Source organism: Prosopis cineraria, unplaced genomic scaffold (genome assembly GCF_029017545.1).
Source record: "Prosopis cineraria cultivar Desert tree isolate PC_DT_omini unplaced genomic scaffold, ASM2901754v1 PC10, whole genome shotgun sequence".
Lineage (NCBI taxonomy): Eukaryota > Viridiplantae > Streptophyta > Magnoliopsida > Fabales > Fabaceae > Prosopis > Prosopis cineraria.
In genome coordinates, this window is record NW_026555341.1 from 16,653,558 (window position 1) to 16,669,405 (window position 15,848).

General features: G+C 29.6%; 1 protein-coding gene across 1 annotated transcript; it reads right to left on the bottom strand.

Moving 5' to 3' along the window:
* Positions 1-558: 558 nt before the first annotated feature.
* On the bottom strand, positions 559-10,171 carry LOC129322456 (protein NRT1/ PTR FAMILY 2.13-like). The gene is made up of 4 exons (XM_054968774.1): positions 10,093-10,171; positions 9,794-10,011; positions 2,803-3,389; positions 559-1,423 (listed from the first exon to the last, which is right to left on the bottom strand). Exons 1-4 carry the CDS (start codon positions 10,169-10,171, stop codon positions 559-561), a joined length of 1,749 nt encoding a protein of 582 aa, XP_054824749.1.
* Between the last annotated feature and the right edge of the window lie 5,677 nt (positions 10,172-15,848).

Genomic DNA, 15,848 nt, shown 5'->3' on the forward strand with positions numbered 1-15,848 from the left:
ACATGAAATCATAAAATTATTTTGAATTAAATCTCACATATTTTACTTGGGATGTTAATGTGTTTTATTGAAATTTTCGATTATTGTTGGATAGTCGTTAATGGAATTGTTCAGTTCATAATTACGCAATATTAATTAATTAACAATAACAACTATCCAACGATAATTAACAATTTCAATAAATAGTAACTTACATGTGATTTCAAATTTAGTTTGTAATTTCATGAGACTTTTTTGTATTTAGATTATTTGTGTGTGAATCTTCAATTAAAATCAAGCAAGATAATTAAACTTCATCAATGCTCGGATGTTAATCAACTAACGAAGAGTCAAAATGCTTAGCAACGAAACTAATTTCAGTGGAAATTAAGAAGATTTCAAATCTTTCAAGCAAATAATCACAACGCAACATCACACCAAGAGAACGTCTCTTTCATGTCAAAGTCCCATTTTATTGAATATTATTATATCATTCTCACATAAACTTAGTTTCTACACAGTAACTTTATGAAATATATAACTTCAGACATCACAGCGACAAAGATAATAATTCCAAAATTAATTTCCCTGTGACTCCACATCATGATCACGACTAGCGGCGTCGTCGTCGTCATTGTGAACCTTCAAGCTTTCCTTGTACTCATACGTACGAGCAACCCAGATAAACAAAACCAGATTCAAACCTCCAATCACAGTAATGAGGTAGTAAAAGTAATCCAACCTCCCAACATTCAAATCATCCGCCAACCAATTCCCCTGACGTCGAGTTCCATAATGAACTATGGTCATCAGCAAGCTGTTCAAATAATTCGCAATCCCAAGAGAACAAAACACCAGGGAATTCGCAGTGCTTTTAATGTGTTCTGGAAACTGTTTATTGAAAAACTCAATCTGTCCTATAATATTCATAGCCTCAGACAAACCCATCAAAACCAACTGTGGGACCAGCCAGAAAACCGACATGATGAACCCGGTCGAGTTAGCCGAGTCCCTTCTAGCTGCTTCCACCAAGCCGGCGGCGACCATGGCCAGTTCTGAGAGCACCATGCCGATTCCGATTCTCTGAAGCAAGGTGATGCCACCTTCGAGGTGCGTCATTTTTCTGAGAGCTGGTACGAGGAATCGGTCGTAGAGAGGTACAAAGAAGCAGACGGCGACGTTTGACATTACTAGGATTGAACCTGCGGGGATTTGGAACCTGTGTCCTAAGTGTCTGTCCATTCTTAAAGCTTGTGAGACTGTGAATGTTGTTTGCTGAGCAACGGGGATGTAGCTGAGGATTCCAGTTACCCAGATCGGGAGGGTTCTTGCGAGGCATTTCACTTCTTCTACTTGCTTAACACTAGCAAGTCTCCACTTGCTTTTTCTGCTTCCGTCTGGGTTTAACTCGTCTTCCATTATTAAAGCAGCTTTGTTTAACATCCTAGAATAAGAAGAAAATCAAACCAGATAATGAATGAAGTAATATATAAAAACTCAGTAAGCTCGAAAAACTTACTCTGTCGTGTCGATCCTGAATGTAAGGCAGCAACTTTGAGTAAGTATTTTAATTTTTAGTCTAAAATATAGAAAATATGTAGTATATATCAACAATTTTTCTTCCCATTTTTACCCCTTTATCGTTTTTATAAAGATGGACTCCTCCTGTCCTATTATAAGACTCTTGCAATTATTGAGATTAAATATGTAGTTATATCATTAAATATGTCTTAAAATAAAAAAATTCATTTTATCTCCATTTAAAAAGAAAAAAACAGATATATAGATACGATAAACCATGAAATTGAATTTATGGGAGAAAAAATTGAAAAATGTTACTAATAAATAAAAATCTATGTACCGTTTATTTAGGACCAAAACATTTTTCCAGTAGATTATACCCTATAATATGGGGATTGGAGGGAGTATTAATGGTCAGGGTGTGCTTGGTCAATTTTCAAGTTAACACTACTCCTTTGGTCCTATTTATAAGACAGAGAGAAAATATTTGTTGTGGTTCTATTTATAGGATACTTCAATGAGTATTATATCTATGTTTACTCTTTTGCCCCTATTCAATGTTAGAGAAATCATTAAATGCTAGAGTATTTTATTTTTAGAGTAGGCATTTAATAAGGGTAAAGTTGAAAACTTGTTAAATTTTAAGACAGAGTTAATAAAGTTTAAGGTTTTTCTTAATTTCGGTGAAAATGTTAGAAGTGACTAGTAAATAGGATCAAAAGAAATATTGATCTATTGATGATGAATGAGGATCTAGAGTTTAAGTAATGAGAGAGAGGTGTTAAAAAAAAAAAAGTAACTTAACGTTTTACATTAATGGGGAATAACTAAGGGCATAATTGGAAATAGATGATCCCCCCCCCACCCCCCAAAAAAAAAGAAAAAAGAAATGTGGATAAATCCAAATTTTCTAAGATGCTATACGTGAGTTAGTTACAATTGTCTTATTATCCATTTGAATCACACACTATAGGATAATGGTAATTGTTTCATGATTTTTTTTTTAAAAAAAATTAGTTGAAATCTTGATCTCTTAAAATTTTTTACATATTTCTAATATTACCACCGTTAAATACTTCATACAAGCCTTGATAATCATAATTGAAATTCTAGTGCATCAATTTTTTTAAAAAAGAGTAATAAATAAAATAGAGGTATAATTAAAAAAATAATTATAAAAATTATGCAATGTTTCTATATATATTAGACCAAACAATTCTTCTAAAAAAATGTTCTATATATTGTAGCTAGGAAGAAGTATTCAGAATGAATGATGTAAGAAACAGGAGTCGGTTCTGTGACCTGTACTGGTTTGTCAAAGGAAGCTTGGAGGAAACACTATTGTCGTTCTTCAAAGGAGGATCATAAAATGCCTCATCCACGTTCTCTTTCTCAGAATCGTCAGGGAGCTCAAGTTTTCTCTTTCTATAAGCAGCAACAAGAACCTGAGCAACACCAGAAAATATGCTCCCTTCTGGCTTCACATAAACATAAACCCTAGTCCCCACGAAGAACATGATGATGGAGAAGAACATACACACAGTAGGAATCCCAAAACCAATCTTCCAACTGACAGAGTCCTGTACGTAAACCACAAGAGTCTGATTGATCAAAAGCACGATGGAGAATGAAGTGTAGTACCAGTTAAAGAAGCTATTGATTCCTTTTCTTCCTTCTTCTATGTCGGCATCGAATTGGTCGACCCCGAAGGGAATGCTGCAAGGTCTCACACCAGAAGAACCAATGGCTAGTAAGAGAAGTCCCATTGTCAGAACACCGATATGGGTTTTGGTGGGTTTTACGCATTGGTTTAGTTCTTGTTCTTGAGCAGTGCATGGTGGAGGGTGTAACTCCGGTGACCACGCCGTTAGAGTCATCACGATCATTCCCTGTACGTTGAACAGTAGAAATGAAATTGAAAACCACATAAAGAAAATATTTTGAAAGAAAATTTAGGTGATTTGGGTTATAATGAGGAATATTCATCATTATCAACATATAAAATTAAAATTTATAATAAACTCCCACCAGTTTCCATTATATAAGGTGGCTCTAAAAGAATTTTTTGTGGTTCTTAATATAAGACACTTGATAGAGTATCAATTATGTTTGTTCAAGGGTTAAAGGTCATTTTTACCCCTTAACTTTAGTCAAAGGATCATTACAGATCCTAAATTCAATTATAGGTCAAATCTATCCTTCAATATTAAAATTTTTTTCCTTCATCACCTTGACATTAAAAACACTAACATCCAGTAATTATCAGTAGGTTTTACTATTTTTTTAATATTTTTATTGGGTTAAGAGTCATTTTTGCCTCTCAACTTTTATCTGATGAGTCAATAAGCACCCTTAACTCAAATAATTTATAATAAAATGATATTAAAAAAATGTAATGTGGAGCCCATTAACAATGAGGAGATGGTAGGGTAATAAGAGAGGCATATTTAAAGTTGAGGAACAAAATTGACTTCTAATGAAGTTTAGGGTCCCTAGTGACCTTTCAAATAAAGTTGAAGAACAAAAATATCCCTTAACCTTTTTTTTAATATTATCCTTATTTAAATTCATTAATTATAAGAAAGAATGTAATATAAATTTAAATTTTTTTATTTAAATTGAGATAAAATTAGAAGTTTATTACATTTTCAAACAATATTGATAACTTAATTCTAATCAAGTAAATAGATGTGTGCCTTATTAACAGGGATTGAAGGAAGTACGGAGTACTATTAATAAGTCATTATTCATGAACCTGCAGGCATCTCGTTTTTATATGATTTCCTGCCTGAAAAATTTCCCTATAGGTTAATTATGTGAACTTTATTCATTAGTTAACTTGAAATTAGCATATATAAACTTCATTTTACCATATGTTTGCACTTCTAAATAAGTCTCATCTATTTCAGTTCTTTCTTTTCTAGCCCCTTTTCTTCCCCCTTTTTAAGTTGAGTTTGACTTATTTAAACCATGTTTCATTGGTTTCCAAGAGGTGCTTTGTAGTAAAAGGACCATAGAAAGTGCTTCGTCTGGTCCAAATTAAAATATATTCTTTCCTATCCCTATTATAAAGTGTCATCTAAAACAATTTTTTTGGTAAGGATAAAGTTAGTGCCATTAATTCGGACTCAACTTGTGTCAGGCTTAAAATATCATATCCTTTCTAAAAAATCTATATAGTCAAGTTCATTCCTAATATCTTCATGCTTGGGGCTTATTTGAGCTAGCCCAAATACTTGAAACTTTTTAAAATTATTTTTCTTTATTTTTGAATCAATTTTAATTTTTAAATCATTCCATTAAGCATAAAATATTATTTTAACTTTAAAAAAATAAAATAAAAATAATAACTTATCAACTTTGTACTTAAGTAGCTCTGTTATTATTTTATTGTATTATGTGTAATTTGTTCATAAATATTTCCTTTACTTATAAATTAATATTTTAGTTGTTTAAATATTGCTTTTATCATAGTCATATATAAATATTTTATATTTTTTAATTAAATTATATAATTTAAATTATGATTAAGTTGATCTCAATTTAATCATGGTTAGGCCACTAACTTAAAATTATTATCTTGATTAGTTCAGAATTTTTATCAACTTTTAGGTAAATTGTACTTTTCATTTTTAAAAATATGAAAAAATAGCCATTATTATATTATATAAAAAATTTATTTAATTATGATTAAAATACTATTTTTTAATTATTTTCATTAACTTTTTATATTATTTAAACCCTGCTTATAAGGAGGATTTACTATAACTTATTCTTAATTTTAACTAACTCTAATGTGGACAATAACAAAATAATGATCCAAAAATATTATTATATTTATTATATTTATCTAGTAGTAGAATTAAAAATTCATACATGCCCAAAATTTATTTCTAAATTTATTTTAAATTTTATTTTAAATTTAAAATTAATTATCTAATTTTATAAAAATATAAAATATATTTTTTTGGATACGCAAATGATGTAAAGGACTCAAAACTTTTTTAAAAAAAATTGGGTCTTAAAATATAAAATAAATATTAAAATATATTTTAAATATTATTTTGAGATATTTTATTGATTAAGAATAACAAAAATATAAAAACATAAATATTTTTAGTTTTTAAAAAATAACTATTGTAATGCACTCAAATATATTATATTTTAGTATAAAATGACATCAAACTTAAAAAATTAATTAATATTTATAATACTTTATATATATATTTTTAAATTTTTTTTATATTCAAGAATTCAGGCCAAGCTTGACTGAGTTCGGGCTTGGCCTGAATTTTCTTAAGCCAATTTGGGTGCCTGAATAGGCCCAAACATTAAAAAAAATATTTTTAAAGCTTAGCCCTAAATTTTTTTGAGTAGATTTAGGGTTGACTTGTCAGGTTTGGATTAAATTATTGACTCTAAGAAAAAATTACCAAAAATGTGGCACTTGATATGGGGTCCTATTAATTGCCAAAAATATTCTTTACCACCTCTATTATAGGGTCCTACTAATATATGGCACTTGTTTAGGATAAAATTACGTTGGTCTAATATTACCCTATTTAAACTCATTAATTATGAAAAAGAATGAAATGTAAATGTGAAAATTTTTTCATTTAATAAACAGGAATAAAATTGAATCATTATTTTTTTTAGATTAATAGCTCAACTATCTCTTTTTGATTACGGTGAGATAATTAGAAATATCTTATATTAGGGATCGAGAAAGTAAGTTACACTTGACTAACTTCATATGCAACATAGAAAGGAGTTAAAATTAAAGTTGACTAACTAACTCATTAAATTTCTCCAAATAAATTTCAACGCTTTGCACTATTGCCTCTATTAAATTCATTAAATTTTCAATAGGTTGTAGTATTTCCTTATATATAACCCATTCGTTAACTTTTAGCTCTCTCACTTCTTAAATGTAGTCAAGGGCTGATCAAGGAAAAATAATTAATGCATCAAACATGACCAAAATTAAATGTGATCTATATATAGGAGTATTTTGAAGGGAAAAAACTTATAAAATGTACCAACTTATTTTGGATTAGATTAAGTATTCCCTTCGTCTCAAATTATAAGACACTAGTAAAAAAGATTCAGTATCTCAAAATATAAGACACTTTAATAAAAATAAAGTTTTATTAATAACACGTTTTCAATATTACCCTTCCTATATATTCTCTGTCTTCAATATTCTTTTATTAATGGAGTATTAAATGAAGAAAATTTTTAAAATCTATATTTTTCTTGAAAAAGTAAAGTAATAAAGTGTATTTAATAAGTTTTATTATTATATGATACTCCTTTCGTCCCTATATATAAAATATTTTCTAGAAGCTTATTTTGTCTCTAAATATAAGGGATGGCAATTATATTTTTGAGTAATTATACAATTTTACCCTTATCTTGAAAAATGTAATAGATCATTAATTGTATGTTTTTCCTACTACCACATTGATATTAATTATGATATTATTAAGGGTAAAACAGAAAAATTATTGTGTTTTTATGTGAATTTAACTAAATAATAAATTTTTATTAGTATGTAGTATTTAGTTAAAAACACTTTATATATAAGGACAGAGGGCATATTTTATTTAAGAGTGTCTTATAATTTGGGTGGAGAGAATAATATCTATGATATACTCCTCTGATCCTATTCATAAGTCACTTTCAATATGTTTTATTAGTATCAAGAAAAATCTTGAAACTCATTAACTCTGTCTTAAAATTTAATAAGTTTTTAACTTTATCTTTATTAAATATAGATACTTTAATAACATATTATCTCTCTCTAACATTCAATGAATGGTAAAAAATAAAATTTATGATAAAAATTTAATGATATGATTAATAAATAGAACTAAAAAATTTTTTTCTCTCTGTCCTATAAATAGGACTAGAGGGAGAATTGTTTTGGTTGAATAACACTTCATTAAATACTGTGGATTTAATAATTTACACCAACTTTGAGACATCGGTTGGAGTTTTAAATGTTGACGGATGAAAATGATTTCATACACCTTAATTAAAACTGACAGTGATTCCATCCATGTGAATGCCATAACCATCTTAAAGTGGAGTATGCATGATTAGTAAACAATATGAGTGCCAGTGTGACTGTGTATCAACAAAATTAATGCTTATAATCATTCTTTATCCAAAAATTGACCCATTTAATGCTGGTCAACTGTAAAAAAAAAAAATACTCTTTTCATCCCTATATATAAGATATTTTTAATCAAATTACAAAAATTAATAAAAATTGATTATCTAATTAAGAGCACAACAATATTCTAATTTTGTGCCTAATTATTGTAAATAAAAAATGAATCTTTTTTCTAAAGTAAATTAATGAGAGTACTTATATTTTTTCTTTTCAAATTAATAAAGGTATAATGGTCCATTCATTAAAAAAAATGCTAACAAACCTTTATATTTAGGGAGAAAAAAGTTATAGAAAACTTCTTATATATAGAGACGGAGGAAATACACCACATAATTAATGACAGATGTTCGGGAGCCAAATTAAAAAGAAAAATCATCAAAAGAAAACAAAAATTTCGTGGACTAGTGTTTATCTTTGACTTTGACTTGCGCGAAAGTGGATTGGATAGTGTTTGTGATTAAAGGAGAAAAACATCACGTATATGAATCTTCTGAAACTTGAAATTAGAGTAAAGTCTTTCTTTTGGTAAATGAACTAGAGTAAAGTCTCTGGGACTTTGTAGTGTGTAAAATATGAGGAGAGTATATTATTTATGGACTATAATAATGCTAAATGTAAATTTTATATCATACACAAGTTAGATCGATACATACTTATAATTTGAAGCCTGTCTTTGGAGAAACTACAATGATCCCTATCAAGATGTTGCTTTTATTTGTCATGTAATCTATTATGTAAATAAAATTATGATTACAAGTAGTTATTTCATCGATACAAAGGCTAGCGGAATAAAATACAAATTAAAGGTTGAGAACTTTATTTTGAAATTAAAAAAGAGTTTATTCTGATACTAAAAAATAAATAAATTCTGCGCTTGATATTAAAAGTCCTGCTATGCTTTAAAGAGCGTAAAAACTGCTAAACGTTTTGTCTCCCACTTCAATGCCTATGTAATAAAATTTTGAAAAAAGATGCTTCAGTTCGATAAAAAGAAAAAAGAAAAATAGTTTCGGACATTTATTTAAATTTTAACTATATAATTGATAATGATTTATTGAAAATGCTAATATGATAATTATTTTAAAAACAAAACTAAAAGGAAAAAGTGTACTTTTCGTTGTTAAGTGTTATATCAAATTTTTAATTTCATTCATAAACTTTTATCACTTTATTTTTAATTATTGTCATTTGAAATTTAGTTCGTTATTTCTTTATGTAGGCATTTTTGGTTTACCTAAAAGTGTAAAAAAAAAAAAAAGTTCACTATATTTTCAAAGTTAAGAATTAATTTTTTTTTAAAAAAATGACTTTTTGCAAAATTAATGTTTTAAAGTGTCAGTTATTTTCGAACCACTGAGAAAGTTGTTATAAGTTATAACTCTGAAAAGAATTAATAATAAAAAGGTCACTTGCAATAAATTTACTCTATACTTCCCCTCCAGTATATAAGTTAATCTTTCACAGTAAATTGATAGTTTTATAAGTCACTTTACATAAAATGATAGACTATTAATTATTCTTTTGCAATTTTATTCTTCCATAATTTTTTATCAGTATGGCAAAAAGTTACATATACAAGATAATATGTTTTCATGGAAGATGCCTAAAGGTAAAATTACCCAGGAATTTTTGGTATCCGTAAGTTAACAATGGTGAATAAATACTCATTAATTTTATAAAAAAGATCAACATTTTCCCATCCGCTTTTATGAAATTAATGAGTATTAATGTAAAATTGTTGACTTAATTAAAGATAACATAAGTCCTTGAAGCCAGAATAATTTTTTAGATATTTTTGCACTTTAGTTCTAAATAAAAGGATAGGGTAAAGAAAAACTGATTGAAAGCATGCAGATTGATATCAGACGAAGGAAAAAGGAAACAAGGTGTCATCAGAAAACACAAATATGGTGTGAAAAAGTTGGAAAAAACGCATACAGACTGGTCCACAAGTCGGTGAAGAGTCATCACTCGTAACAGAAACGTGTGGGTCTGGTTTGAGAAACCTCTAATCATCAATCAAACGCATATAGACACTAGTCCAAAAAAGTATCTCACACACACACACACACACACACACACACAGAGAGAGAGAGATGAAGAAGTGATGCATACCAAAAGAGAGAAGAAAGAAGCGAAAGCGATGGTGGCGAATCGACCAGCATAAGCATCAGAAACGAAAGCACCAATGAGAGGTCCAAAGTTAGAGAGACCAAACCATAAACTCATGATGGTCGCAGCAGAAACCTGATCCATATGAAGCTCCCTCGTCAGATACACCAGAAAGTTCGCAAGCAGTCCAAACACTGCCAGCCTCTCAAACGTCTCATTCCCTGTAATTAATCAATCGTTCACATGATATAAACAAATATATATATATATATGATCATTCACAGAAGAGAAAGAAAAGAGACCTAGAATATAAGCAATGGCCTTCCATCCACCAGGCTGCTTCTTCTGAGTTTTACGTTCTTCAGCACCGGCCACAAACATTTTCTCCCTTGATTCTCTTCCTGGCCAGTTCTCGATCGCTCTCTCTCTCTCTCTCTCTCTATATATATATATATATAAAGATGTGATGTGTTAATATTTGGATTGTGTGGGTGTGCTTTGTCGGTATAAAATTGGAGGTGGATGAGTAATGGTGTGAGTAAAGCGAAAATTAATGAAGTTGGGTTCAAAGAGTGTACCCGTCAAAGCAGAGAGAGTTTAATTGAAAAGTTTGGGATTGAGTGAAGGAGGAGGGATCGAGTCACATACACGCCACTGAATAATGATTTAAATGCTTACAAACAAATTGAATGAAATGAATGAATGACGTGTTGGAGGTACATATTTGGCGGTTGATTTTATTTTTCCCCCCTGATTATCACTTTAACCTTCATAGATTTATTGGTTAATTGACGAAAATGAATTTTCAAAACAGAAGAAATGTCCGTGAAACATAATTTTTTTTTAAATTTCTAACAATAGAAAAGATCTCTTCACAACTCACTCTATCAAAAAAGATGTCTTAGCTTCGTAATTAAGGTTAAAGGAGGAAGCAATAAGAATATTGGGTTTAGCGGAACGAGTTAGTTCTTTATAATATGACAAACTTAAAAAATAAGCTACAATATGAATTCCTATCAGGAGATGTGCTCACATCTGATACCTAACCGTGCCTTGAACAAAATTACATTTAGTAAAAAAAATACTTATGAGCAATAAAAAAAATAAGTTGAAGGGGATATACATATATTTTATTCTTAAATTCTAAGCTACATATTGATATTAAATTTTTGGTTATGTATGTGTATATATAAGGTTAAATGGCAAATTTGCTCTAAAACTTTTTCTTCAAGGGCACCTGACACTCTAAACTATTTTTGAAGCATTTTTGCCCTAAACTTTTCAAAAAGCGAGCATTTTTGCCTTACTATTAAATATAAAAAACATTGACTGTTAAACTAAAGTTTGACCAAGGGTTCATTGATACAAATTTAATAAAATATGACAAGGTTTATTGGACAATTATATTGGCAACCATCCAATATTTTCTTATATATTGGACAGTTATCCTCAGAATCGTCCACTATAAGATTTGAATTTTTTATTTTTTTTATTCTTGCTTAACCGTCCAATATGTTGGATGTATATTGGAATGTAAACACTTCCCTCCCATTTTCAGATCAGATTTCATCAGTTTTCCTGCTCCTTCTCCGAGCACGTCGTCTCTGTTTTCTAGTTTCTCTCCTCTCGGCTGAGTAGCATCTTCTCCATTGGAGCTCGTGTTCTTCAACATTCCTTAAGCTTCTGTGGGTCTACTCTTCTTTGTTGTCTTCATTTTCTACATTCTGTAAGTGCTTGCCTCTTCTCTCCTTATTTGTTCATATTTCTTCTTAATCTCTTGAGTTCTATCTAAAATCATTTAAGTGGATTTTTGTGTTAATTGTTGTTTGGAAATGATTAGGCATGGTTGATTTTTGATTTTATTTGAGTTTATCATATTGCATTATGTTGATTTGGTGTGTTATTAGTAACACCCACAAGGTGTTTGCTGAAATGTCTCAGAAAAAAAATTATCTTTAGCCAAAACCCATATGAAATTTAAGTTATGGATAAGTTTAAGACATGTGTTAGACTAATAATATTTGATTAGATGGAAGTTATATATAGTTTTTTTTATCCAAACTTATGACCCATTTTTTGTGTATTTTTGTTTGAACAATATTTAAGTGATTTGACTAAAATTTTTTTATTGTTTGATTCTTTAATTGATAGTTGAGTAGTGTATGAAGTTTTATATTAATTGAAATTGTGTATGAGTATTTTGAGCTTACTCAAAATTGTTACTCATATGTGTCATTTAGCTTAAAACACTATATGTTGTTATTGTTGTTGTGTTGTTGTTGTTGTTGTTGTTGATGGCATTGTGATTAAAATGAGGCAAAATGCCTTGGAAAGTTTTATTTTTATATCGTTATGCTGCCCAATTTTAATTTGAAATTTTGTTTAAGTTTTTTTTTCTTTTAAGTAAAAAACATAAAACAATTAGGATGTATGTTAATATTAATATTAACATATGTTATGGATAAGTTTAAGACATGTGTTAGACTAATAATATTTGAGTAGATGGAAGTTATATATAGTTTTTTTGTTCCAAAATTATGACCCATTTTTGTGTATTTTTTGTTTGAACAATATTTAAGTGATTTGTTTGAAATTTTTTTATCATTTAATTCTTTAAATAGTTGAGTAGTGTATGAAGTTTTATATTAATTGAAATTGTGGATGAGTACTTTGAGCTTACTCAAAATTGTTACTCATGTGTGTCTTTTAGCTTAAAATACTATGTTGTTGTTGTTGATGGTGTTGTAATTGAAATGAGGTAAAATGCCTTGGAAAGTTTTATTTTTATACCGTTATGCTACCCAATTTTTATTTGAAATTTTGTTTAATTTTTTTAAGTAAAAAACATAAAACAATTAAGATGTATGTTAATATTAATATTCAAATATATATTGTTCTTATTATAACTGTAAGTAAAATATTTTTGTGATTGTAACCAAACATAAAACAATTATATTCCTTTTTTTTAATCTCTACAAAATAATCCTTTTTAAAAATCTCTAAAGTATTTAAAAATTACTTATTTTTTTATTTTAAATACAGGGGTTTGGATTATATATGTTCAAATATAATGCCTAAAGAAATTATGAAAATAAATGTTAAAATTATTTAGAACTTATAAATTAAAAAAATTCATTTATTGGCAAGTTTTTATTTAAGATAAATTACTTACAACTAGTTTAATATAATTGCAAGTATTATCTTAAACTTAATCAGCTTAGAGAGGGATGATATATATGTGAAAGCATGTGGCTCATGATTGATTGAATTAGTAGTTAATTTATTCATTAAACTAACTCTTTTAATATGATTGAGTCACTAATATCATTTTCCTTAACAATTCTTGTTAGATTGGAAGAGATCATGGACAAGGAATGGATGTTTGCGAATAAAGTCTCAAAAGAATATTTAAAAGGGGTAAAGGAATTTATTAGATTTGCATTAGAGCATAAGGTAGATCATAATAGCATTGTGTGCCCTTGTATCAAGTATGGCCTTTTGAACTGAGTTAGTGCAAGCGAGTTAGAAGACCATTTAGTGTGCTATGGAATTGATCATACTTACACATGTTGGCATATGTATGGTGAGTCAAGAGATACAACCAATAGAAGCCGTGGGAATAGTGGTTCAACATACGTGTCACATGATTTTGAAACAAGTATAGATGAGAATGATCGTGTTGAAAAGATGGCAAATGCTGTTGAAGAGAAATTCCAGGATTATCCTGAAATGCTTGAGAGGTTGAGAAATAATGTGGGAACACCTTTATACACTGGTTGCATTAGATTCTCAAAATTGACCGCTGTGTTGAGATTGTATAACTTGAAAGTAAGAAGGGGTTTGACTGATACGATCTTCACTGAATTTCTTTCTCTTATTCATGAAATGCTACCGAAGGGCAATGAGCTTCCAACCCGAACATATGATGCAAAACAAGTGTTGCGATCTGTGGGCATGAGCTATAAGAAAATACATGCTTGTCCCAATAACTGTACTTTGTTCGGTAATTAATATGCATTATTAACTAAGTGTCCTAAGTGTAATACATCATGTTATAAGTACAATGGAAAGAGTCTGGAGAAGGTGGTATGGTAATTTCCTATAGTGCCTAGGTTTAAACACTTATATAGTGATGTAGTAAATTCTAAAAATTTAACGTGGCATGCAGATGAGAGGATTAGAGATGGTATGCTAAGGCATCATGCTGACTCTGCTCAATGGGAAAAGGTTGATCGAAAGTATCTAGACTTTGCAAGAGATTCTAGGAACCTATGCCTCACACTAGTTACTGACGGAATGAATCCACATGGCATGCAAAGCAGTACCCATAGTACATGGCTAGTAATGTTAATTATTTACAACCTACCTCCATGGTTATGCATGAAGCACAAGTATTTGATGATATTCATGTTAAGTTTGGACCAAAACAACCTGGAAATAACATAAACATATACTTAGCTCCTTTAATTGAAGATTTGAAGCTATTATGAGAGATAGGTGTCGAGGTGTAGATGAGTATAAGAAGGAAACATTTAATTTGAGAGCCATGCTATTTAATACAATCAATGACTTTCCAACTTATGGTAAATTGTTTGGGTATAGTATCAAAGGAAAACTTAGATGCCCTATTTGTGAAGATAGTACACAATCAGTGAGATTAGAACATAGTATGAAGAATGTCTACATAGGACATCGCAAATGGTTGCCTCAACAACATTATTATCCAGGATTAAAAAAATCTTTTGATGGTAATCTAGAAGAAGGTAAGCCTCCTCTATTTTTATTCGGTGATCAGCTGTTTGAAAAGGTTAAGGATTTGGGTATTGAATTTGAAAAACCTTTTTGTGAGGCATATTAGTACAAGTAGATGAAAGAAAAGATCTATTTTCTTTTATTTGTTGTATTAGAAGACCTTAGATATGAGGCATTTTGTTAATATAATGCATATTGAGAAAAATGTGTGTAAAAGTATTGTTAGTACATTACTACATATTCTAAAGAAGAGCAAAGATGGCATAAAAGCAAGGCTAGACATGGTTTCTATGGGAATATGAGAAGACTTGGCACCAGAGGAGAGTGGAAGCTATACATTTCTTCATCAGACAGCTCATACACTATCCAAAAAGAAAAAAGATCATTATGTGAGTTTCTTGGTACAATTAAAGTTCCAGAAGGTTACTCATTCAATATTAAAAATCTTATGCCAATGAAAGACTTGAAGCTGAAAGGTTTAAAATCTCATGATTACCATGTGTTGATAGAAAATTTTCTTCTAGTGGCCATACGTTTTATTTTACCAAGTGAGGTGCATAATGCGATAACTAAAATGTGTTTCTTCTTCAAGTCTATTTGTAGCAAAGTGATCGACCCTCACAAATTGCTAAGGTTGCAAGGCCGAATTATAAGGACATTATGTGAACTTGAAATTTATTTCCCACCTGTATTTTTTGACATAATGATTCACCTTACTATTCACTTAGTTAATGAGGTAGAAAATTGTGGCCTGGCTTATTTAAGATGGATGTACCCAATTGAATGTAACATGAAAGTACTAAAAGGATATGTAAAAAAATCAAAGTCAACCTGAGAGTTGCATTGTTGAGAGGTACATTAGTGAAAAGGCCATAGAGTTCTGTCAAGAGTACTTGAGAGATGGAAAATATGTTGGAATCTTGATAGATAGGCAAATGAAAGGGAAGATGGGGAAGGAATGAAGGGGGTCAAATTAGTCATTATTTTTAAAGCACACTGGGAGCAAGCACACCTTTATGTGTTGCACAACTCTAAAGAGGTTGATGAGTATGCAGATAAGCACAAGTCCAACATTAGGGAGGACAATCCTGAAAGAATAGAAACTTGGTATGAGAAAGAACATAATAAGCATTTCATAGTTTGGCTAAAAAAGCATGTTTCTGATAAGTATAATTTCAATCATAATTCTATCTTTTAAAGAGTAAAATGGTTGGCTAAAGGTCCAAACATACAAGTTATTTCTTATACTAGCTATATGATCAATGGTTACACATTCTACACTAAAAAGCTGGATGATCGGGGCACA

Bases quoted from the DNA above. Each gene is read 5' to 3' on its own strand.
- LOC129322456 (XM_054968774.1), bottom strand. From the start codon at position 10,171: ATGTTTGTGGCCGGTGCTGAAGAACGTAAAACTCAGAAGAAGCAGCCT. The intron at 10,012-10,092 runs GTCTCTTTTCTT...GATTAATTACAG, and splicing joins GGCCATTGCTTATATTCTAG to GGAATGAGACGTTTGAGAGG. The intron at 3,390-9,793 runs GTATGCATCACT...TTCAACGTACAG, and splicing joins CTTCTTTCTTCTCTCTTTTG to GGAATGATCGTGATGACTCT.